Source organism: Pleurotus ostreatus (genome assembly GCF_014466165.1).
Source record: "Pleurotus ostreatus strain PC9 chromosome Unknown scaffold_6, whole genome shotgun sequence".
NCBI classification, from domain to species: Eukaryota; Fungi; Basidiomycota; class Agaricomycetes; order Agaricales; family Pleurotaceae; genus Pleurotus; species Pleurotus ostreatus.
Genome location: NW_023503161.1, coordinates 2,695,605 through 2,720,892, shown reverse-complemented (window position 1 = coordinate 2,720,892; position 25,288 = coordinate 2,695,605). Strand labels below are relative to the sequence as shown.

Sequence of the window (25,288 nt, the reverse complement as noted above, 5' to 3'; positions counted from 1 at the left end):
GGCTGCCTCCACTGCGTACCACCCTCAGTCCGACGGACAGACGGAACGGACCAACCAGGAACTCGAGTCCTATCTCCGGATCTTCGTCGGAGAGCGTCAGGACGACTGGGCTTGCCTCCTACCTATGGCGGAGTTTGCGTACAACAACCGGGTCCATGCGTCCACTCAGCAGTCACCCTTCCTCCTGGATACCGGCCGTCATCCTCGTCTCGGGTTCGAACCTCATCAGCCACCGTCTCGGATGGAGTCCGCAAACGAGTTCGTAGACCGGATGAAATCCGCAGTCGACGAGGCTCAGTCCGCATTGGTCAAGGCTCAGGACGACATGAAGCGCTACTACGATCAGCGTCGGACTCCCGCTCCGGAGTACCAACCAGGTGACAAGGTCTGGCTGGACTTGTCGGACATCAACCTTGCCCGACCCTCCCGGAAACTCGGACACGCACGACTTGGTCCTTACAAGGTCGTCCGGAAGGTTGGCAAGGCAGCGTACCGGCTCCAGCTCCCTCCAGGCTTATCCCGTCTCCATCCCGTCTTCCCCATGGTCAAACTCTCTCCCTTCGTTCCGGACCCCATCCCGGGTAGACGCCCTGTCGCTCCGCCACCTCCGCAGCTCATTGACGGAGAAGAGGAGCATGAGGTAGAAGAGGTCCGAAATAGCAGACGGTTCGGTTGGGTCCTGAAGTATCTGGTGCGCTGGCGAGGCTATGGTATCGAGCACGACTCCTGGGAGCCCGCGAGCAACCTCCAGCATGCCGCCCGGAAGGTCAAGGACTTCCATGATCGTCACCCGGACGCAGTACACGTACTCCGGACGAGCCCGATGAATCCGACGACTGCTCTACCTCTCCGGATGACTCCTGCAGCACTGGACCAGTCCTGGGAGCGTTGGCGCAGTCGGAAGGCTCCGGGCTCCGCGCAGTCGTACTTCGACATCTTCTCGCAGCAATCCGGAGTTTCGGGGTTGGTGAATTCATGGCGCGGCAGGCAGGAATCTTCGCGTCGGGTCGCCGCAACCTTGAAGGGGGGGTGATGTAAGGGGACACTCCTATCTTCTCCTATTCCCCTGTCCCTCTCCCTTCCTCCTTCGTTTCCTTTCTCCCTTCCTTCATCCCATGGACTATTATCTACATTCCCTTCATTCCCTTTCCTTCCCTCTCACCCCCTTACCTTTCCGCTTCCCTTCCGTTCACTCCCTTCGCATCCGAGCCCCGTCCGGTGACTCCGAAGTCTTCCCGCGCTTCGGACTCGCCTCGGACTCGCTCGGACACTTCGGACTCGCTCGGACTCGTAGATACACTTCAGGGCTCATCCGGGCTACCTCTATCCTCCTTTCCCACTTCATTACTCCTTGTCCCCACTTCCCCAGGTCGCTGGCACGACTCCTGTACATTCCCCTTCCACTTCATTATCACATGCCCCCTCGTACCTTGTGATATTCGTTTGTACCTGTGGCTGGTGTACTGTACAGTTACCCTTCATTCCTCCCACGCTACTACAGTATATACTTCGCTTCCTAGCATGGAGAATCCTTATCCTGTTCTCTTTGGATTCTCCCTCTGCTAGGTGAGCAGCTCTCTCATGTATTGCAGTTAGTCTTATTCATCTCTTTGGATTCTCCCTCTGCTAGGCTTGCACTGTGCGGCTATCTTGAGGTTGCCCTTACAGTAATGGTGTCGCAAGCTTGATCTTCCTCCTCGCCACTAACTGATCCGCTAGATCGCACGACATAAAGTCCCCGAGCGATCCAGAATCCAGCAGCGCAACCGCCTTGCTACCGTTAATCTCTACGGTAATTACCACAGGTTTTGGAATAGACCGCGAGGAATCTTTAGCAACAATGGCGTTACGGTGAATCGCAGCGTATTTGTTGCGATCTACCTGCTGGCCGAATAATTCGAGCGCAAAACAGTCACCCGTGATCTCGACCTCAGATTCAGAATCAGGATCCTCGAGATGCTCGATGGATTCTTCCCTTCCCCTAGGGCGCACAGCACCCCCGATATTGCCATCCTCATCATCTGATGAGCTATCGTCGCCTCCTGGCTCTGAGTCCGCCGAATCGGTATTATCAATGCTTGGTCGACGGCGATCATAGTCGTGTCTGCGCACACGATTGTCGTACCATTCGCATAAGTTGAACCAACCAAAACATAAGGCGCTGGCATTGATGTATTCCACTCTATCCAGCAGCCGATCTATGATGCGGCACTGGTTACTATCAGGAACTCGCTCCACGGAGAATCGATAGTCATCCCCAGTATTCGGCGAAAAGGTCCCAAGATAGGAGTGCTCTAAATACGCCCACGCATTCATCGCAACTGCATCAGTTACCTCCAGCTCCCAGCAGTTCCATGCCAGATCATCGTAAGGCAGATCCAGTCGCACACGCAATTCGTCCCCGTACCATCTGACAAGATTGAATGTAGAATCCTCAAGCCATTCCTCATCAACTTCAACATCATGAAAGTTGTGCATAAAGTCCGTAATTCGGTACGTCCTCCCTTCGTTGTGCGTTATCCGGAAGCGTTTATTGTCACACCCAAATTCAGTGTGTAGATGATCGCCAGGATATCCAATGTCCCGGTTCACCTCGAGCACCCATGTTTGTAAGTTCGCGTGCGCAAAACCGATGCAGTCATCCGAATACGTCCACGCCAACCAACGCCTCCAGACATCCAATCTAAGATTATCCATTTCACCGTTCAGCCAAGGAGTTCTGGCCTCAGCGTTGGTACGCTGCTCCATCTCTTCAGGCAACGTTTCGGCAATACCCATCGACGGAGAAGCCTAAGCGTCGTTATCCAGCCAAGAGCCCATCCGGACCATCCCTACTGATAGCGATTCCAAAGGCTGCACATCTCTCGCCGCTGCTTCCAGGCGAGCATGGCGCTCAAAGTCGATACGAACGCTGTTCGCAGACACGCCGGGAGGTCCACTTCCTTTGGATTTCACGATATTCCCTCTCGGGCACGCGCACGAGATATGGCCCAGTTGCTTGCAAATGAAGCACTTGTTCTCCGTACGCAAGCGAGCCCTTTCCTCTCGCGATAACTGACCAGCTTCTTTAGGTACCCCACCAGCCGAGGGCTTGCTATCCCTGCTGTACGCGCCACAGGTCTTACCGCCGCTACTGCTGACCTGAACATTCTTTTCAGGTACAGGAGCGATTCTCGCACTAGCCACTTGCTCGTCTCTTTGGCCACGAAAATCTCCCGCCCTCCGTCGTGCATGATTCTCTTTCCTCCCAAGTGTCGACTCTCTAGTTCCGCCGCGATGATCCGGCGCACTATATGCACGCGAGCTTGAACGTAGAGCCGCCTGTACGGATTCTTCCCGTAAGGCTTCGTCAAGGATATCTTCCCAGCTCGAAACCTCGGGAGATAAACCACGACGCCGAATAGCAATCCTTTGAAGAGTTTGACCACTTGCTCACGCGGACTGATGTCACCCACCAAATCAACGATTTCGGTAAGTTCTGCAATGTATTCTTTAACCGTGAGTGTGTCCTGACGGAAACGATACAGCCGCCGGCGCTGACTTTCACGGAAATTCGAGGGAAAACAAGCATCAAAGATATCACGGAAGTAGGCCTCAAGACTCCATTCTTCCTCGTGGTCCACAATTACATTGAGGTAGTAGGTGTGTGCCTTACCCTCTGTATACCGCGCAACCATTCGTATTTGTTTCGACGGCTCCACTTGAGCATCTTCCAAGAAATTTACGCTCTTGCGCATCCAACGATTAAAAGTTGCCACAATTGGCTCGCCCTTATATACTGTGGGCGCGACTGGCTTCAATTTGGAAGTCTGCTTGCGGCTCTGATCTTTGCTCCGAGAACGATGGTTTCTTTGCTTATGGTCCTTTCTGCGCTTAGATCGGGAATGCCCATGAGTTCCCCGCCTTCAATGCCTGCTCGATACAGAGGACCCAGAGTCCGATTCAGATTCATCAGAGCTATCTGAGCTCGAGGAAGAACTTGACGGGGATGAACTACCATCATTATTCTGCCTACGCAGTCTCTCAAGCACATGACCAACGCTGGAAGTCTTTGGGATATAGCTACTAGGCCGAATCGAGTCCCGATCCAGGAGATGAGAGCGGGGAAACCCCTCATCCCTTGATTCTTCCTTAGCATTCTCCACGAACTTAGGAGTCTTCTTTACACGCTTATTACCCTCATATTTAGCCGTTACTGCTCGAATATGATCCTTCTGTGCCTGAGGAACCACCTTAGGTGTCTCCAACTTCTGAGTGTCAGCAGGAGCAGCTTTCGGTACTGATTTAGGGACTGCGTCAAGTTCTGCGCGCAACACAGAGTTCGTGAGTTCCAAATCAAGCAAACGACACTGAAGTTCGGCAATAGGGTCATACATAGTAGCTGAGACACTACCCACAGGTGTTTGAATGATGTCGGGCTCACCTGTTGTGAGATGTAGTGCATTAACAGATACACTAGGAGGCGCGCTAGGGCTCTTCCTAGCCATATCCCAAAATGATAATTCTGCCTGCTGTGCAACAACATCCAGTTCTTCTTTAGGCACAGGTAAATGCTGTAAAGCATTCGAGGGACCGCCGATTTTGATTATCGGCTCCCCATACTCTCTAGGGTCAACCCTTTTGCCTTTATCTGGCACATCGCGGGGGACAGGGGTCGCAATGCCCGTACTCTGACTTACCGATGAGTCCTCATCATTTATAATGATTACGGAGGAACTTCGTCTCGCAAGCAAATCTCTATCAGCTTCGGAGAGATTCTCCTCAGCCTGATGGATTGCGGCGAGTTTCAGAGGGCTGAGTATTGGCCCAATTGGTTTGGGGGAATGCCGACCCCCTTTCCCAACTGGAACCCAGGGTCCATCATCATCATTATAAATGATAGACTGCGTAAGGTCCTTGGTACCATCTTTGTTACTAATACCTTCTTCAGCACCGCTAACTTTGGCAGGCTGGGATTCACTTGTACGGAGTGATAGTTCATCGCGTGGAGTCATAAATCCACCGCGGGACTGACTGGCGACCACGTCGCTATACGAGCAGACTAACTGCGGGACATTCCCAGCAGATACCTCCTGCTCGGTGTCGGATACCGAGCTTTCATGAGTAGAGATAGAGGACAATGGGCTGGACTCAATCTGGGTATTCATAGCTTCTGCATTAGCAGCTTGAGCACGAGTGAAGACCATTGTATTAGAGAAATTTATTTATTGTTTTTTGTCGAGACTTTTCTTGAGTATAAGTCGGCGGCCCAGTTGATCAGACTGAGAGGTTCCGAGTAGAGAGATAAGATTAAGAGATTAGATGAGAGATGAGAGGAGTTGTTGTGGTTTGTTAAAACGGGATGTTACTGTCAAAAATATGTGACGTGAGTCAATCCTAAAAGGAAGTAGTCACGGCACACGGAAAGATGGAGAAGGACCTCGGATAATGCCCATAAATGTTCATTCAAATACACCTACCTACCTTCCATATATAGTAAAAATGTTAGATCAAGCGCCCGAGAATTCCACCCCTTTTTAGGCGCTTAAATCCGATGTTGGGCAAAAGTTCACACCCCTTTCTCACCCCCGCCTGTGAGGTCGGATCCCAAGTCCACCCATGCCCACCCCCATGGCAGCCTATGGCTGGTAATGAGCCCTACTTATGGCTCGTTATCACAGTTTGCGAGACACATCACGCCGTAGTAAGGTGTAAACCAATGATTAGCTGTAGATATGTAGTGTCCCATGCCGCCAAGATAAACCTCCCTTATTATTTCGACCCCTGATGCTCAAAGAGGGGCTGGTGGTTGAAGCAGTAAAGGCTCTGATGGGGAAGAAACATAAAGACAATCCCACAGATAGTGTAGACTGATGTATAGCATTGAAAAAAGCCACCTAGTATTTTATTCCTATTTTTTACGATTTTATTTGACTCTCCAGATGTTGGATCAGATAGTCCACCCCCTCATTTCCTTTTTGGGAGGTCGGTTCGGATTCCACTCCTCAAATTACCTAATAAGGGAATTTTTCCACCCACTCCTTTTGCCCCCAAACCTGGCACTTTCTGATCCGACATTTATAGGCATTATCGGAGGTCCTGATGGAGATCACACAAACAGACAGGGGTAAACCGTCTATTCAGAGATACTAGAGAAATAGAGAGAAATACAAGCCTTTATATACTATATTAGCATGCTAGCTGTACCAAGTAGCATGGATTAGATATAAGCTAAATAGAAATAGACCGTGTTTCAGTGGATAAGCTATAGGCACTAGGTAGTGGGAAGTATTGGTATACCGGACCGTTCTGTTACAGGAATGCCACGGCTTCTCGGGTCAAGATTATAAGCGCCAATAACCTTATTTGCTTACAGGTATGAATGTATTTTTTTCTCATCCTAATTGGAAACATACCGTCGACGCGTAACTCGCACTATCTAATCGCGGCTAGGAACGGAGTGGCACACAGTTGGAACTTATTGGAGTAACCGTGAGTCTACCCTATCTCAATCGTCGAGATTGTCCTCAAATACGAGACCCAGGACGTCCAGATATATCCACCTCGATGGCCAGCACAGGCCCTACCCACCCTCAACACACGCCGTCCCGCTTCCCCCTACCCCGCCTCTCCCTCCTCGCACATGCCAAGTCCAAGTCGAAGAAGCGGGAAGTGAGAGAGTGGAGGGAGATGAGGGGATCAAGGGAGAATCACACAGACTCGACAGCCAAAGCGGACGAGGACGAGGATGGGGACGAGGAAGGCGACGCGGGATTTGGGTTCCTCAGCGGGATCGACCTGCGCGCGCAGATGGCCACCTGGGAGCGCTTGAAGAAGGGCGACATTGCTAAACGGGCGAGTCGCGGGAGTGCTGGGAGAGGGCGAGGGCGCACTCGGGGTCGAGGACGGGGCATAGGAAGAGGAGGGCATGGGCGCAGTCAGGAGGGGGGGAGGTGCTGGCGTTGGGCAGGAAGGAGGAGGAGGAGGAGGAGGAGGAGGAGGAGGAGGAGGAGGAGGAGGAGGAGGAGGAGGAGGAGGAGGAGGAGGAGGAGTCTACGGCAACGGCGATGGCGATGGCGATGGGCCTCGCGATGCAGATGCAGATTTGGATGGGGATGCGGGGGCCCAGGTGCCAGCAGCGACAGCTACAGCGGCTGCGAGGCTTGTCCGACAGCACAACCTTGCTGCGAAGCGACGCGGGGTAGACGACGTCGACGTTCGCTCAGATGTCAGTCGGAGGGCGGTGTTCGGTCGGAGGGCGGGGACGGGAAGAGGAGTGGGGGCGGGGACGTGGAAGAGGAAGAGGAGGTGAGTTGCATCCATCCGCGTGTGTATGCGTTTTCCATTTCCATTGCAGGTACCTGGACACGAGCTTCCTCCTCATACGCCACTGAAGGTGAAGCTGAAGGAAGGATCACGGGCGAAGCCGCTCCCCAGGCGTGCCTCGATACCTCTACCTATACCTCTCCATATACCTCGACCTTGACCTCGACCTATACCAGAACGAGGACGAGAAGAAGGAAGGCAGCAGGCGGTGGAGAGGGTGGAGAGGGCGGAGAGGCAGTGCATGCCCCTCCCGTGGCGGGCTGTCGTTCTGGGCGATATGGTTCTGGGGTGTGCGAGCTTGGAGAAGCGGTCCTGTGCGCCCGCACGGTCAGATGTGTGTTCGTATTCGCGTTCGGCGCATGGGAGCAAGGGTTTGGCACGACGCGGGCGGGATGACGTGTCGTCTTCGGGGGAGGAGGTGGAGGAAGAGGAGGAGATGGATGTCCCGCAGACGCTCAAGCTCAAGATCGGGCCCCCGCGCGGTGTGCGCAAGGAGCGCAAGAAGCGCGAGGAGGACCGTCTTCCGCACCCCGCGACCCCGCCCGCAAGCGCTTCAAATGGATCGACCGCAGAGCCGGTTGTGCAGCAGGAGGCGCATCAGGAGGCGGGGGCGCAGACACAGACGCAGATTGTGGGTAAGGAGGAGGGAGACACGGGAGAGGGAGATGATCGTCATCTGGGTGTCCTGGGCGTTGGTGAGGGGATGGATATCAACATCGACGGCGAGCCAGGCGAAGAAGGATATGAGCAGTTTGAGCAGTTTGGAGAAGAGTTTGAGGAGTTTGGAGACTTGGATGTCGACTTCGACTCCCTCAATCTCGCGTACCCCGACGACGAGACACCCTCTCCCATTCCTCCCGTTCCTCCCCTCCACGCACCTGCCACCACCAACGCCGACACCAATTGGGCTGGCCGTGGCGGCGAGACCCTCAATGCTGGTTGCAATACAGACATCCTGATGGCGTTCGAGCACGAGGGAGAAGAGCTGGAAAACGGGGATGACGAGGGCGAGGAGGATTTGTTGATGGATCTGGCGTACCCGGAACCACTCCCCCTCCTTCAGCCGCACACTCCCTCTTGCTCCCTCCCCTCTTCATCATCCACTCCCACTCCCACCCCCGACCCCGACCCCACCAGCCCCAGCCCGGCGAAGCGCAAACGCAAAGGGAAAGGCAACGGGTGGATCAAGCACAAACACCCTACCGGTCCGCGCTTGCAGAGTGCTTGCGCAGAGTCCACGGCGGAGAATATGTCGTACGAAGAGTGGTGTCGGTCGGTGATGGCCCGTGTGTCGACCTCGCAGAGGAGGTGTAGGAGCGATCAGGGTCAGGGTAGGAGGACTGAGGGTGGTGCTGGCGGTTGGGATGGCTGGGATTCCGCTGGCGCTAGAAATGGTGGAGGCGACGCGCTTCAGGGTACAGGAGATGTAGAGCGGAAGGACGGGGCAGAATGCAGGCCTGGGGGCAAGGAGAGTAGTGTGGAGGCGGAGGGCGGCGGGGCAGCGGGCGTTGAAGGCCCTCGCGCTGGTGATCATCAGAAATCCGCCGGGGCGTTCAAAATTCGTATCAAGATTCCATCTGGGCTCTCCCTCAAATCGCTGCTCCCGCCTCTGTCTTCGCCTCAACCAAACGCCGAATTTCCTCCATTTTCTTCGCCTTCCACAACCGTCTCATCAGCCGAGGTCCCTGCTCTGTAATCAGCACCAGCGGTCGCGTCGACAATTGTATCTCCACCATCTACGTCGCTCTCAATTGTAGAGAAGGCCGACTCACCTCACTCCCTCATAACGACTCAGCACACGCGCCACCACCGACACCAACACCAACACCGATCCCCGTCCCCCCCGCCTCGCCGCCAACCCCCTCCTACGCCCCCCGCCTCCCCATCACCACCAAGTGTCTCCCCTCCGCCTGCGCGGGCCCGCGCTGCATGAATCTACTCGCGTCGGAACTGGGGTACGGGTGGAAGATGTGCGAGGCGCGCAGGGTGCAGGCGTGGCGCTACCAGCATGTGAGGAAGTACGGGGGCGGGGGCGGTGGGTGCGAGGAGATGGGTGGGGAGGTTCTGGGAATGGATGAGGACAAGGAAGAGGGGATGCGCGGTGAGGGGGTGGTGGTGTGGAGAGGAAGAGCGTGCGGTTTGCGGACGACAATGAGGTGTTTGTGATTGAGCCCCGGGCAGAGCGGCTCGACAATGCTGCAGCGCCTGAGGCGCCTAGACAGACGATCTCGACTTGGAATTCGAATTTGAACGGCCAGTTCACACCTCACCTCAGGCCTTTGCGCACGGCAAGGCGATTTCAGACTGTCGAGAAACTGCTGGAGCGGCTGGACGAGCAGCTGAAGGTGTTACTCCGTGCGAGGAATTTGTGGGTCGAGTGGCGGATGTGGATGAAGGGCGGAGAATGGGTGGGCCCTGGAGCGGGTTCTGGTGTTGACATGGACAAGCAGACCGAATCTACACCTACACTGGATCCCAGCGAAGGAGAGATACCCATCCTCGGTGAGGGTGGCAAGCGAACCAATGGCGAGATGCATAGCACTCAATGTTACGCTGCTGCTCAAGCAATGGACGTAGACCCCCCGGAACCCCCTCGTGTTTGCGAAGATATGGGAATGGGTGGCGAAGTCCGTCATCTTGGTGAACCACTGCGAATACCTGCTCCACTAAACTGCTCTCCACGCCATAGCTTGGACATCCCCGAGAACTCATCGCTTTCCTCCCCAATCACATTCTCTCCGTTGCCTGGCCAGCCACTAGCGCCAACAGAACCCGAAACCTCGCCCGACACCGTGCTGACGGGTACACAGTCACCCGCTCTCGAATGCCTCAACCTGTCACACACGTACACCCTCGCCTCGGCCTTCACATTTGACGGGGCCTTTTCTGTCGTTGCGCCCTTTTGCAATGCCAACGTCAAGCACGGGCTGAAGATCGCAGGCGTCTGCGCGCGGATATGGTGCGTGAAGGAGATGGTGGAAACCGTCATTGGAGTCAAGTTTGATGATGGTTCAAAGGGAGGGAACGGCGAGGAGATGGAAAATCAAGGGTAAATGGTGGCTCGTTTGTAAGGGAGCTTCGTTGAGCTGACTCTGCATGCCTGGATCACAGGTTGAGTTTGGCGGTTTGCCCGTGTGGGTGCGGCCAGAGCGCCGTTACGATGAGATTCTGCTGGCAGAGCAGCAGCAACGACCCCGCGGACCCCACTCACGCTCCCTCGGCAGCACCTACTGACTCCCCGACCGATATATCTTGCTCCAAACCCAATGAATACTTGACTCCATCGACTACACATCCATCACCCAACGACGATGACATGCACCCTGCACCTCCGTCCGATCCGAATCTCCGTCTTCTATCTCCCGATACCACTCAGTGAGATACGCTGCTCAAACTGAAACCTAATCAACGTCCACTCGGTCCTTGTCCATCCAAACGGACGTTCAGCATCAACACTCGTGTCCTGCGCGTAGCGCTTTCCATAACTATTCTTGACGATCCTTCCCACCCGTATTTTCCCGGACAACAAGTTCTTGTTAATGTGAATACGATTTGTTAATAAACGGTGCATAGTCCAGTAACAATGTTATCTTGCTCGCTCTCGTGAACGCCTGTGTACGGCTGGGTCCCCCAACACCCTCGAAGCACCGGTGGGCGGGTTTGTAAGTACTCACTCTCGGTGAAAGCTAATATGATTAGCTTTCGGCCTTTCACTACTTGACAAGTTCGCTCCCTCGTTACACTCAAGTGATTTATTCAAGCCCGAGACGCGAGGTTTGACGCTCTACACTCCAATCCGTCGCTGGCGTCTGCATTTTCCCGCATTTTCCCTCTGACATGGTCGACTCTATATATTTTAGCTTAGCTGCGGTTGAAGGAGCTGGGTGGTTGTCAAGAGCTTATGGAGAACTGGTATGCATTTGCCTCAAGGCCTCAGACTATGGGCAGCACACCGTCAACCATTGAGAAGCACGTTCCCTTGAAGCCAACTTTGTCGACCACGTCTCACAACCTCATTTCGTCCCGAAACCGCCTGCCAAAAGGCCGTCCTCACGTCCCGCAGGCTTCATTTAAGTAACTCAACCCTGTTACGCCGCCACTCTCAGCTTTCCGAACAGGCGACCAGACAAGTCGAAGGCCTATGTGAGGGTGTTGGGGTTCCTATGCGAGGTGGTCGTCCTGTTGAATTATAACTCGACTGATATCCCTGGCAACGTCCCTTACATGCGGTAGGTCCTCACAAAAACTAGCTTTCTATAAGCTCGTCCTCGCGTAACTGAAGCTCCTGGAAATATACAGGGGCGCTCAAAATCATAATCTCCAGCAATATTAATCAAACATATTGGCAAACACCAGACGCTCTGGGGTCATCTCCGCCAGTTCATTCTGCACTCTTTCCTCCCGTGCGTGGGCTTGGGTGTATATACATAACATGATTCACGGAGCACTCACTCTATTCTATTGCCATCCCAATGTCCTCCCCCCAAGTCAGCCGTACTCCAACTCTGACGTGTGACTTCTCCCCTCCCAAAGAAAGGTCGTCAGCATCCATCGACATCAGCGAAGGGATTGCAGTTCCTCTCCCAAACGCCGATGCTACGTCGTATGAATCCCTGTCGCCTATTCGGAAACTCGTCTTGCTAGGCGTGTTCTGTTCCGCCCAATTCTTCGATGTGTTCAATGCAAGCGCCGTCCTTGTCTCGCTGCCGTCAGTTAGTATTTCACCTCTTCCCCTCTCCTTACTGTGGTACTGTTCCTCTTTTCATGCATTGCCCACATCTTGGAGAAGACTTGCACTTCGCCCCTGGCACCCTTCAATGGATCCTCTCTGCATACACCCTAACCTTCGCTTCCTTTATGCTCATCGCTGGCACCCTCTCCGATATATTCCACCCCAAGCCTATATTCTGCCTCGGTTTCTTGTTTGTAGGATCCCGGTGGGGGCAAGCGTTCACCCGATCATGTCAATTGTTTTCCGAGCCCTGCAGGGTATAGGCATGTTTATCCTTCATGCATTATCACCAACAGACTTTGGCTAAGTTTACATAGTCCCGTCTGGGATTGCAATGATACGCACAACGTTCCCCGATCCAGTGGAGCGCAGTGCTGCGTATGTGTCTTATGCGTTGGCTGCAACCGTAGGGAACATCTCTGGCTTTGTCGTCGGAGGCATCCTCACTTCATGAACTTCGTGGCGCTGGAGTGAGTCCGTTTGATTTCCATATCGCTGTCCGTGTTCCCCTTGTCCTTTGGGAAAGAAATCTGAACAATGTTTGATAGAGATGAAGATGAAGAAGAGCAGCCAGTCAAGAAGTCCCGTGTGTCTGCTGCAAAGAAGACCATGAAAACCAAGAAAGACAAGAAGTATGTATCACTTACTTGCTTGCTTGTACCGGTTGCTGACTTCCGATATTTATAGGACCTCTGCCGACTGTGATGCAGAGGACAAGGCTGCGAAAGCAGTTGCTAAGAAGAACATGACACTGTACGTATTGATATACTCATCATGATGCCTGCACCGTACTAATTAACTATAGTATGTCTAGAATCCTCCAGCAAAGTGGGGCTGGTGTAGCTCCACCGCCTCGCTCCACCGGCACAGGGATTCAGATCCCTTCCACTACCCCGTGCATTGTCTCTGACCGTGCATGTCGTCCTGATCCCGACTCAGGTGACGATGAAGACCCACAGGTCAACGCCGGTTCCAAAGACGACTCGAACTCCGGTGATGAAGAAGAACTTGCTGTGGTCAAGGATAAGGGTAAGGGTAGAGCTAGAGACTTGCACAACCTCGGTGCAGAGTCAGACAAGGACTCGGAGGCTGATGCGGATGTGGAGGATAAAGAGAATGACGATGAAGATGTTGATGAAGAGGCCGCTGGAGCTGCTGAGGGTGAAGTTGCTGGTGTGGGTGATGGAAGTGGTGACGACGAGGGTGATGCGACAATCATGGATGTTGATATCAATATCACTCCTCGCAAGCCTGCTAAACGCGATGCTAGCCAGTCCCCACTCACTGACAAGCACACTGGTAAGGCTCAGCGCCGTAACGTCTCTCACTCCAGTGCTGCTTCCAGTGCTGCTTCTCTGCCGGCGCCTTCTCACTCTCCCTCTCCATCTGACAACTTGCAGGAATTGCAGGGCGCTTCACGAACCACTGGTGGCTTCACACGTGGTAATGCCTTTGGCACCGCACCCAACATGGCTGATTTTGGTGAGTTTCTCAACTTGACTTCATCTGCTTTGCGCTTACCTTCAATCTAGTTCCTGTTGGTGATGTCCCGCCCATCGAGACTCATGGTAAGGGCAAGGTAGTCATGCACACCACCTTGGGGATGACCGACAAGCCCCACTCTGTAACCATGGCCCGCTTTCCTACGCTGGCACCAATCCTCAAGATTCTGACCAGGAAATTTCCGACTGTGACAGGTTAGTCATTCAACTCCCTTCTCATCTAATATGCTTGCTGATCTGAATATGTAGAGTCTGCTATTTCAGTCTTGGATGTTGATGGGGAATGGGAGGTCGCTGGTCCTTTTGCCCTTGCGCTAGAGGATGACATGGATGTGACTTGGAATAATGACTTCAAGTTGTTCATGCTTTTGGTAAGCTTGTCTTCATCTGCGTCTGAGCACTTCTAACTTCACAAAATCAGGAGCCCCTTCCTGCAGCATCTACTTCGGCCTTTCCCGCCTTTCCTCCTTCTCTCATATCAACTCACTCTGGCAGCTCAGTTGCCCACTCTGGTGGCTCTATTGCGCCCTCATCTATTGCGCCCTCAGCATCCATCTCATCTGTTGGTGTTGCTACTGCAGGTGCACTTCCGCCAGCTCCAGACCACATCCGTGCAGCTTATTCCACCAAGCAGCACCTGATCCCGTACGCCGTTCTTCTTGAGGTCCCAGTCTCCTTGGTTCCTAACACCAAGCCCAATGATGGGGACATCATATTGGCGTATGAGCACTGGAAAGCTGCCAGTACTGCTCGAGAACGACTCAAGGCCAAATATGACGCTCACGATCCCAAATCCCCTCCTCTTCCTCCCTTTCCAAATGTCGAAAACACTCGCGCCATCTACATGAATCCCAGCAGCTTCAGCAACTACAATCCCCTCTTTCTGGCTGCCATTCAGCATCCAGATATTCTCACATATCTGGAGGGTGATGCTGGAGTGGGCTCGGCCATCTACAAGAAATTGTGGGGTGCAGTCAAGCCTGGCAAGGCTACCTTGGGCCAACTGGTGGAACGGATCAACACTGAGCAGAAGAAGGAGGAGAAGAGGTCTGCAAAGAAGAAGGCTGGGCCATCCAAATCGAAGTAAGTCATCAGCTTCATACAACCTAGAATTTCTCCCTATGCATATATCTTTGTACTACTATATTTATTGAAAATTGCATATATTTTGCACCATTTCTTGCTTGAGTCTCCATCATATTCTGTCTGAACACGTGCTCATTTGCCTAGTTTCTGTTTACAGACCTACATGATGCTGCTAGTGGTGTGGTTCTTGCTTGGACTTGTTCCATGTGTTGCTGCAGCACCTAAACAAGATCCTTTCCCAAACATGCTCTTCACCGAGTTTGCTCAAAGCATTCAGGACAACTTTGGTCCCAAGATCAAGCTGTCTACTGTCTTAATGCTTCTGATGACTCTTGTCAGTAATACAGATCTCCTCAACCTTCATGGACAACAGCAGGCTTCTCAGCAACAGGAGTCTACTAGCTGGATGGCTGCCCTGGTCCGTGCTGTCAAAGCAAAGCTCTCTGACAGTGGCTTTGTCTCCCTGTTCACCACTGACAACTTACGGACTTCACGATCTGAGCAGCAGCAAATTACGCTTGCAGGCAAGAAACTCAGCCGGTTCAGCCGCTCTCTGTCTCTTGCTTCACACTCCAGTATTGGGAATTTCAAGTCCAAACTTCGCCCCATCTCCACTGCTTCTATTCAACCCATCATTCTTATCACGCCCATCGTCATGGCTTGTCCAACTCTTGACTGTAACGACCATAGCCTTACTCAAGACCTCCGGGAACGTGATATTGCTCATGTCACATTGCTCAAGGGGAGTCAGTGCTTGGAGAAAGTCCCTGTTCTGGCTGGCAGATGCTCTTCCTGCAATTCACTTTACTGGGCAGATCACGAGCGGTTCACCCAGAACAACGGTGATGACTTGTGCTTGTACCTCAACAATGCCAAGTATCTCAAGGTTGGCAAAAGTGTCTGGGTCGACCGCACTGTCTCTGGGGCTATCGTCAATGCCAACTACAGCTTCCATGCTTCCACTGCTGCCATTACCGAGTTTTGGAACTTCTCATTTGTCAAGCCAAGTGGAGGTACCTTCAAACTTGGACGTCGACAAGTCTGGAAGGCCTTTGTGGAGGAGTCTATCCGGCAGATGGCTAAGTTCAACAAGCGCCAGATTGTCTTTGAAGACAATCTCCATCAATGCTCTGGTTGCTGCTGCCTACATTGAACTTGGCGACAATGGAGTTATCCGCAGTGCAGAGGGACATTCTTGCGATGAGTGTTGTCATGCATTCAAGGATGTTGCTGATGTCATTCCAAGGCAACCCAATGACCCTGCTGCAGTTGTTGGCCATGATGAAAATCATGCTGTTCCAGACTATGCAGGGGAACCTGTTGATCCAGATGCAATGGAGGTTGACAACCAGCCTGCTGCTGTGGTTCAGCCTACTGGCCCTGTTGCACCTGGCAATCATGGAGAGGTCTGCATGATTGTCATTGATGGAATTGTCATGGGGCCACGACATTGCGCAATGGAAGGGTGCGAGGCAGGACTTGAGAATGCCCAAACTGGGGTGTTCTGCAAGAGGCATGCAGAGAGGATGGAAAACAAGTGCCATATGAAGGGATGTGGCAAGGTCAAGGTTGGTGACACGAAGGCCTGTCAAGATCACCAGGGGCAGTGGGCCACATTTCGCAGGCAATATGCCAACACCTCACTTCTTGGAGTGCAGCGGATGTTGAGAAGAGCTCAGGAGGAGAGACAGGAATGGTTGCCTGTTGGTGGAGGAGCAGAGGCGCCAGAGCATGATGACCTTGCAGAGCAGGAGGTTGAACAGGCCAGTGGCAGCAAGTATGTATAACAACTACTTCTCTGCTCCTAGGTACTACTGCGTGGAGACCATCTGTGCTCCATGTGGTGTGGTCCTTGCCTGGCACAAGTTTGCCAAGTCAGAAGGGGTGGCCAAGATTCTTCGGTTCCTTGAAGATGTCTATCCTGATCCTGCCTCACGCCCCAGCTACATTGCCATTGACAAGGGGTGCGCCTTACTCAAGCATATTGTCAGGCAAGGTCACTGGCCTGCTTGGGAGCCAACAACTAGGATTATTGTGGACTCATACCACTACATCAACCACTGGATCACTGATCATCTTTGCCGGACCTGGTGCAATCCAGCACCCCTCAATGGAGATGCACCAAATCTTGTAGTTGTTGCCAATGACAAGCAAGGCAACCCTTACTATAAGAGGGCTTTCAACACTCAGGTAAGTGAATTTAGTGGTCTAGCAGTCATACTTGTCTAATTTGAGCTTAGGCCTGTGAACAGCTCAATGCATGGATTGGAGGTTTCCAGACTGTTCTCAACCGAATAACAGTTAGCAACTTTGACTTCACGATGCATGTGCTGTTATTCATACACACTCAATGGGTCATTGCCAAGCAGGAGGAAAAGAAGAGGAATCAAGAAGCAGGAATAGAAATGACAGACAGTGATGAGGAGAGTGAGGATGAAGAAGACTCAGAGAGTGAAGAGGAGAGTGAAGAGGAGGAGGAGAGTGAGGAGGAGGAGGACTAAATGTGTCAAAGTATTTACCTCTACTATGTATAAGTTGCATATGAAGTGCGCATGAAGCGCACATAAACCACATATAAAGTTCACATGAAGTGTACATGTATGTTATAAACTGCACATAAAGCATATATATATGCTGTATAAACCACACATGATGCTCATATAAAGTATACATTTACTCTATACAAAGTGCATGTAGTGCATATATAAATCACATGTAAAGCTCATATAAAGTACACATGAAGCTCATATAAACCACACATGAAGCTTGTATGCACTTGTGTATAAGACAAACTCATAACTTAGTTGTAATCCATATGAATATAAACTCTTCATATGTGCTTCACATGGACTTCACATGAAGCACATATGAATGTCGCATATAAACTTCACATGCAGTTCATATAAGCTTTACGTGAAGCTCCTCAACAATTGTTATTGCCTCAAAGTCATGAAGAAGTAAAGAAAATGTAGAAGAAATGTAGAAGAAATGTAAAGCCATATGAAGGACTGTAAAGTTTCGCAAAAGAAGTGGGCTTTATATGACCTTTATATGAAATAAATGTACGGAAGATGTGAAGTCATGTGCTTCATATGAGCTTCATGTATAAATGTGGTAAAGCGCCAGATATACAAATTTTATATACCTTGAAATATTATATTAGCAACTCATGGCCACACTGTGGCTACAATACTTTACTTAGTAATGAGTCCCAACAATGGAATGGAACAGAGTTTCAATCTGGGCTGCCCAGACCATGCTCAAGCGCTGGTGACCAGGTCTGTTTCTGGTCATTGCTCGTCAGTGTCGTCTTGCTGTGGTTTGTGCCAGTAACCTCTGGCTGAAGCACTGGAAATGTTTGATTTACTATTGGGATAACCCTTATCCTGCAAGAGGCACTGAAACCGAGGACATACATTATCTAATTGAACAGTGCTTTGATCCCAGTTTTATGCCAGAGAAGACATTGTTGACCCCGTCGAGCAGCCTTGTAGAGGTTCCTCAATGTCTTTCCACGCTTTGGGCTTGAGCGAAAGCCGTCGATGCACGAGCATTGATAAGAAACTGTTGTTGATGGCAAAGAGGTATGCTTATGTCCTTTTCCCATCTCTCATATATACCAATGCGGTAGAATCAAGACAGAACCTGGGCCGGAATGGGAAGTGCTACTTGCAGGTATGCAGTATGTCCCATTACATCCTGAATGTGCTACTTACACTTATTATCAATGAATCAAATTTCTTTGTTCAATGATACCTGATACCAACAACTTACAAAGAAAAAGAACCGTCTGACTCATCTGATTCGGAAGGAGTGCTTGAGTACTACAACAGGGACCTTGATGATACCTCCGCCCTGCCGAGTTCTGCTCCTGAGACCCAAATTCAACAACAAAGGTCTCCGTTGCCTGTGCAAGGAGCACAAGGTCGGCGAGAGTGACGCAGCAGCAGCTACGTATAGGTTTGGCCACACGAGCTCGAAGGGAGGGGCAAAGACAACTGAAGATGGTACATATGCACCTCATATCACTTGACCAGCCAGTACAAGCTCACCAATAGCACATTCAATTCTCTGTGATGTCCCTCCATTTACTATACATAGTAGATATGCATGTGGATGTTATCGTCATCTCGTCCTCTGAAGGAGAAGACCATGGCGGGGATGACCGTCCTTTCTACTACAGGGTTAGAGTTAAAGCAACAGTCGATGCTGCCGCTGCCCAATCAAAAATACCAAAGGCGGATCCCTGCTCCTGTTTGTGCTCCTGCCCCTTTTCCAATGGCGCCGCCAACCCCTGCAGCAACCTCTATTTCATCTCGCACTCGAAGAATTGCTAGGCCTCCACCGATTGCTCTGACCATAAGGAGACAGGATAAGTCTAGAATATTCTACAGAATTTCCAATCAAGGGATGCATTGAAAGGGTTTTTTGAGTGTACTATCTAATACTTGGTATTTCCCCTTTGGCCTTGATAACGGCCTCAATCCTCCACAACACCATCATACACGATTCATATCAGCATCTACGCGAAGAGGAGGAAGAGTCTTCCGAGTCTTCTTCTGCAGAGCTTGAAATATCCAATGCTATAAGTGAAGCGATCTCGTTCGTACTGTAGTAGTGAATATACACGTAGACTAGTAGTATAGTCAAATGAAATGCGAGGGTCCGCCTCCGGCAGGACAAGTCCGTGCGACACCCGAATGAACTAGTGTGATAAACGGTAAGTCCGAGAGTGAAAACAATGACTAGGAAACTTCGGATGCTTCGGATGGCTTCGGATAGCTTCGGACGCGCTGGGACGCGGAGCGAACAACTTCGGCTTCGGATAGTACGATGAGGACGGCAGGAGAATGATAAGGACGGCGGGAGAACTGGCTTCGGATCGGACTCGGACTCGGACGACGGCGAACTCTGACAACGGCGGAGGAAAGCTTCTCGGACGACTTAGACTCTGACTCGATGTGGGGGGGAAACAATTCTTATTCTTCTAACTACGAGTGCAGTAGGTTTTTGTAGCTAAGAAAACATCGGAAATGTCCGAGGCGAAAAGGCACCAGGAACAAATAATGGGACTAGTATGATCAAGTATTAGAGTCCGAGAACAAAAGAGAACGAAACATTGATCCGCAGTGTCTGATCCGTTAACACGTGTGTCCGGTACGGGTTCGTGACGTCCGAGTCATGTGCGAGCGCGTCCGAGGAGTCGGAGAGGGGTGGATAGGGGATAGGGGAAGCCGGACTGCACGGAACGAAAGGGTTCAACCCTTACATCCCCCGGGGACTTTATGTGTTGACCCTCCGGGGCAACGTACACGGCGAGCAAGAATTGCGAAGTGGGAAGGTGGGCGGGTGAACGAAAATAGTGGCGTGGGACCAAAGGAAGCACGGTCACATGACGGATTGTTGATAATTTCGACGAAGTCCAACATCTTCTCTTGCTCTCTCCCTCCATCGCGCCCAGCATCACTGTCCGTACGACCATGGCAAAACACACCCCGTCCCGCACCCTGGAGGAACTCCAGACCCTTAAGAAGCAGGAAGCCGTTGCCGCATACGAAGAGGAGGCCGGCTACTTCGTGGACATGGGTACGGCGTTCCCGGAGCTCGACGACGAGCATCGGGTCGATGTGGAAATCGCCGTTGCCGACATGGAGCAGCAGCAGGTAAGTGGCAACATGGGCGACGACTAGAAGCAGGGCGCTGACTGCGTGCAGGAGTGGTTGATGGGCGCCGAAGACGTCCTCGTGTCGCGGAAACTGGAGAACACCGTCGAAGATGACGTGAAGGAGAAGATGGCCCGGGCCACTACGCAATTACTGGAGGCACAGTCCCGACTCGCGGAGTGGCAGTCCGAGGACGAGAGACGGGCACGAGAAGCACAGGAGGCTGCGGACGCGGAGGCGAGGAGGGCACAAGAGGTGCGTGATGCACGACGACGGGACGCGCTCGCCGCTGAGGAGCGTCGACGGGCTGCGCAGAGGCCAACGTTCGTGGCTGGTTCGGGAACCCTCGGTTCCGGGAGTACTCCCGTTGATCGTCCCGAAGCAGAGAAGAACTCGGACGTGGTCGAAATTCCGTCGGACGCTGAGGATGATAGCACGCCGGTCCCTCGGACGCGAAGACGTGCCAGCGCCATCCGTGCAGGAAAGCGGAAGGTGGTTGAGAGCGACGGCGGCGAGCCCGAGACAACTCCCCGGGCAAAACGACTTCGAAGACGCGCGGGCAACGTGGATGACACTAGGGAGAAGACTCCTCCAGCGCCAGCGCATCTCGACGTAACGGAGTACGGAGAGTACGATCCGGCCGGTAAGCGGACTCATCAGACGGTACCCCGGGACTAACGGACCCTTCAGATGCTAGTTCGAGCCCGAACAATGTCGAATGGGGGTGCGGGTTCGGTGCACCCAAGGAGTCCTGCCCGCACCCTGTGGTCGAATTCACGGACGCTCGCCGATGCCTGCACTGCCAGCAGGCGTACTTTACCTGCGTCGGCACCGGCTGCCATGCGTGCGAGGCGTGCACCGGATCGAAGGTCAGGTGTTCGCACGCGAAGACGCGCGCCAGGCAGGTGAGGACCTCGGAGGCGGAGGCGTCAGGCAGCAAAGCGGCGGGTGGAAAGGGGAAGCAACGGGCAGCCCCAAGGCCAAGGACACGGCGACGCGGAGGAGAGAGCGGAAAGACAAGCCGGGTTACGCGGGCAGCGTCAGGGAGTGCCGCTATCCCTACTTTGGTAGAGGCTTGCGCGGATCACGAGCTGCGGACCCTTGTCCAGGTCATGTCAACAATGGACGCTCGGATCGCCGCCCTCAAGCAGGCGACAGAGGAGGCGGAGAGCACCCGGGCCGCAGCCACACGGGGCCTGGCGGCGCTGATCCTGCGGAGGGAGCTCGAGGATGCTCAACGGGCTGAGGCGGCGGACGAAGAGGAACGAGAGGCGGACAGACAAATGGAGGAGGACGAGGAGTACGAAGGGCAGTAGGGCGGACGAGCAAAAAGGCACTTGGCCCGTAGAGACTTTCTTGTAAACAATATGTAAATATTATAACTGATTTTCTTGTGCACCAAAAAAAAAGAAGAATGCGTGAGTGAGCGGAAGTGAAAGAAAGACACGCAGCGTAAAACCGGCAAGTCCGGAGGCTTCCGAAGGAGAGAGGATGACCGGAGTCGTCGGATGACGCATACGAGGCAAATGCAAGGGAATATAAGGATCGGACAGGAGAGAGATCAAATGAGAGAGGTGAAAGATGAGAGACGGAACAGGACCGAGGTCCGGGATACAACACAGGGCGAACCCTGGTCTGGGTGGAAAAAATTTTAGAGTACTAGACGGTTAGGCTGCCGCGAAGGCGTCAAAACTCGGTCGTTCGTCGTATTTTGTAGTCCGGCGAAGTTCGCGGCGGACTGAGGTTCCGGAAGATCGTCGGAGTCATCGGAGTCGTCGGGTTCGGCAGAATGGGGGACGGGAAGGAGATGGCGGTGTCGGGCGTAGTACGGAATGACGCGGAATGCTGCATAACGTAGATTTGAGATGGAACCGTCGAGTTCGGACAGGACGTAGGATCCGCCATGAGTGCGTCGGACGACGACCATAGGTCCCATGTAGCGAGGCAGATGCTTGAGTGAGTGATCACCTTCTATCTTCTTATCACGGACCAGAACGAGCTGTCCGGGAAGAAAGTTGAAGTCCTTGATCGTCCGGGCGAACCGACGTTCGAATTCCTCAAGGGAGGCGATCCGACTCCGAATAACTTTCTCGCGCATACGTTCGATATCGTCCGGACGCTTCTGGAGTTGTCGGGCCCGCATGGAGATGAGCTGTTCAGTGGTGAGAGTGGTATCGGGAGGAGGGGCGAGATAGGTAGCTTCGTGGAGGTCGAACGGAAAAAGGGGCTCGATGCCATGTACCATGTAGTAAGGAGACATTCCGGAGGTCTTGGAGATGGTGACGCGCTCGGCCCAGAAGACGGATGGTGCGACTTCAACCCATTTCTTCTCATTGCCATCCGCAGTCTTCAGGAGTGAACCCCGCACGTCCCGGTGTCTCCGCTCGACGAGTCCGTTGGCTTGGGAGTTGTACGGAGAGATTCGGATGTGTCGGATGCCGTATTTTTCTGCGAGATATTCGACTGCCTTCACAAACGGGGTACCGTTATCCGTCACAAGTTCTTCGATGGCGCCCCAGCGGCATAGAATCTCTTGGAAAATAAACATGCCCAGTGTCTCCGCGGTCTCCCGGCGAAGCGCGCGCCACTCCGGATAAGAGGTGAGGGCACACCGAGCGTGGACTATCTTGTTAAATTTGTTGGCGGAAGGCATCACCATGCAGTCAATGTGGACGCGGCGGAAAAGGGAAAGGGGAATCGTCGGAGACGGCGGAATGTGTAGTTTGAAGTTGGAGCGGATCTGGCACTGATGACAAGTCTTGACAAACCAGCGGACGTCCTGGTCAAGGAAGGGCCACCAGAATCGCTCAAGGAGGCGAGTCCGGATAACGAAGACACCCTTGTGTCCGAGAGAGTCGTGAGCAGCGCGGATCAGATAGAGACGGCGGCCCGGATGGATGTAGACCTTATGCTTCCCGTGGTTATCCTTGCGCCAGAGCTTGCCGTCGCGGTAGAAAAAATTGAGCGCTTGTCGGACGAAGTTGCGCATGGCGGGTTCAGCGAGTCCGACGGGAGCCTTGCTAGTCCGGAGGAAGGTCTCTATCTCCAACATCCGGGCGTCCTTACCCGCGGCCTTCGGAGTCCGGGGAATGTCGTCGGAATCGTCGGAGTCGTTGAATCCAGCAGAGTCTTCATCATAGATGAACGTGCGGACGAGGGACCCGAGATGACCCCGGAAACGGTTCTGCGCAACCCGAGAGACAGAGGCGTCGCCGTCCGAGTGAACCTGTAAAGTAAAACCACACGCTTCGTCTATCCAACCCTCGACATCTTCTACAAGGACCGGGTCTTCTTCGGCTCTTCTTCGTCGTGAGAGGCCATCGGCCGGAGTGTGATCCCGAGCGGGAACGTGCTTGAGTTTGAAAGAGAAGGTAAGAATGGCGGCGATCCAACGGTTCATCGCAGCGTTCGGAACGATATCCGGATTGTTGATCATACCCTTGATATATTTCGCGTCGACTTCGACCGTGAGATTGCGAGCTCCGATGAGCCAAAGCTTCGTGGCCTGGAGTGCCCGGAAGAGTCCGTAGAGCTCGATTTTGGATTGGGAGTAGCGGGATTCTCGGTCGTTCCAAGTGATTGACCCGAAACGGGACGGATAGCGTTTGTTGTCCGCGCCTACCTGGGAGAGGATGAATCCGACGGCTACGGTGGAGGAGTCGACGGCCAGTATGACTTCGCGATCGGATGAGTGGTCGATAGCTCGGAGAGCGGGGGAGGTGATGGCAAGATTCTTCAAGGTCTCCATGGCAGCTAGTTCGTCCGGACCCATGACAAAGTCAACGTCCTTTTTGGTCAACTGCACAAGTGGTTTAGCATGTTTCGCAAAGTCTCGGATGAAGATACGCATGACTCCGATGGTACCCAGGAAACCCCGGACGTCGGTGACGTTCTCGGGCACAGGCCAATCACGAATCTTTTGGACCCTGTCATCGTCGGGTTCTCTACCCTGGTAAGTGCACATGTGTCCGACAATAGATGCGCGCTGAACACAAACACGTAGCTTGACTCCGGAGAACGTTCCGCCAAACTTCTTCATCCGGTGCGCGATCCGATGCATGTTTGCAATATGTTCATAAACGAAGCGCCGGATGTTCGGATTATCGGGTAGGGTTTCGTAGGAGCCGTCGGGTTGCTCGTATCTGGTAAGCGGACCCTTGACAGGGCAATCGTCGATGTACGGATCGGTGACGTGGGGAATTTCGTCTCGCATAATGAAGGTGAGGTCGCCGTGCTGAATCTGGACGGAGTTGGTGAAGCCCATAGGAATGACGGTGAGACGCTTGGCTCCGAGAGGCGTCTGGAATGTTGTGAGATCGCGCGAGCTTTCCGCGAGCTTCCGTTGGTCGAATCCGACGAACAAGTCGTAGATACCGTAGCAAGACCGGCCTCCGAAGGTCTCGGCATAAGTTTCGACCCGAGGCGGAATAGAGGCGTCCTTGATAGTGGCAGCGTTGAGAGGCTGAAGATCGTGGACCAGGCGGAGAGACTTCCCATCCTTCTTGAGAACGCAGAACCAGCGGGACCGGTACGAAGAACTGGACTCCTCGTAGACTCCGGACTTGATCTTGTCTCGGATGACGCGGACGACCTCGTCGTAGATGCCCGGAGGAATGGGAATGTTTCGGAGTGCCCAGGGAACGTGCTCGATCGTCGGCATCACTACAGGGTCAAACCATTCGTCAGAGAACTTGCCTCGTTCATCCTCGGACCATGCGAAAGCGTCCTCGTCCGTCCGGATGAACCAGTGCGCGAGTTTGATTTCCTCGGGAGAAAGCCAGTTGTCCGGGTCGACGGCTTGTTTGTCAGCGCGTTCCTGAGTGTACCGGAGTCCCGGAGTGAAGTCGGGTGGTTGAGTAGGAAGCGGGAGAAGATCGGCTAAGATGTCGGGAGGTTCGCGTCGGACAATCCGATACTGTTCGGGAAGGGTGGTGGAGACAGGTACTGTGCGATTGGCGACCTTCCGGTAGGGCTTCTTTCCGTATGTTGGCATCCGGGCA

At 53.1% G+C, this 25,288-nt stretch overlaps 4 protein-coding genes across 4 annotated transcripts; 2 read left to right on the top strand and 2 right to left on the bottom strand.

The window, feature by feature from the left end:
• Positions 1-1,662: 1,662 nt before the first annotated feature.
• Positions 1,663-3,737, bottom strand: PC9H_009057 (uncharacterized protein; the record flags this gene model as incomplete). The annotated part of the gene is made up of 3 exons (XM_036778564.1): positions 1,663-2,790; positions 2,836-3,141; positions 3,180-3,737. 3 exons carry the CDS (start codon positions 3,735-3,737, stop codon positions 1,663-1,665), a joined length of 1,992 nt encoding a protein of 663 aa, XP_036629992.1.
• A 168-nt stretch (positions 3,738-3,905) lies between these two features.
• On the bottom strand, positions 3,906-5,186 carry PC9H_009056 (uncharacterized protein; the record flags this gene model as incomplete). Its single annotated transcript, XM_036778563.1, has 1 exon — positions 3,906-5,186. One exon carries the CDS (start codon positions 5,184-5,186, stop codon positions 3,906-3,908), a length of 1,281 nt encoding a protein of 426 aa, XP_036629991.1.
• A 1,360-nt stretch (positions 5,187-6,546) lies between these two features.
• On the top strand, positions 6,547-10,684 carry PC9H_009055 (uncharacterized protein; the record flags this gene model as incomplete). Its single annotated transcript, XM_036778562.1, has 8 exons — positions 6,547-6,877; positions 6,922-7,144; positions 7,206-7,287; positions 7,337-7,418; positions 7,482-8,997; positions 9,063-9,406; positions 9,487-10,354; positions 10,417-10,684. 8 exons carry the CDS (start codon positions 6,547-6,549, stop codon positions 10,682-10,684), a joined length of 3,714 nt encoding a protein of 1,237 aa, XP_036629990.1.
• Positions 10,685-11,777: 1,093 nt separating this feature from the next.
• PC9H_009054 (uncharacterized protein) lies at positions 11,778-17,126 on the top strand (the record flags this gene model as incomplete). The annotated part of the gene is made up of 12 exons (XM_036778561.1): positions 11,778-12,021; positions 12,092-12,242; positions 12,586-12,669; positions 12,725-12,790; positions 12,843-13,519; positions 13,570-13,734; positions 13,789-13,910; positions 13,961-14,622; positions 14,770-15,758; positions 15,811-16,388; positions 16,450-16,815; positions 16,866-17,126. 12 exons carry the CDS (start codon positions 11,778-11,780, stop codon positions 17,124-17,126), a joined length of 4,365 nt encoding a protein of 1,454 aa, XP_036629989.1.
• Positions 17,127-25,288: the final 8,162 nt, after the last annotated feature.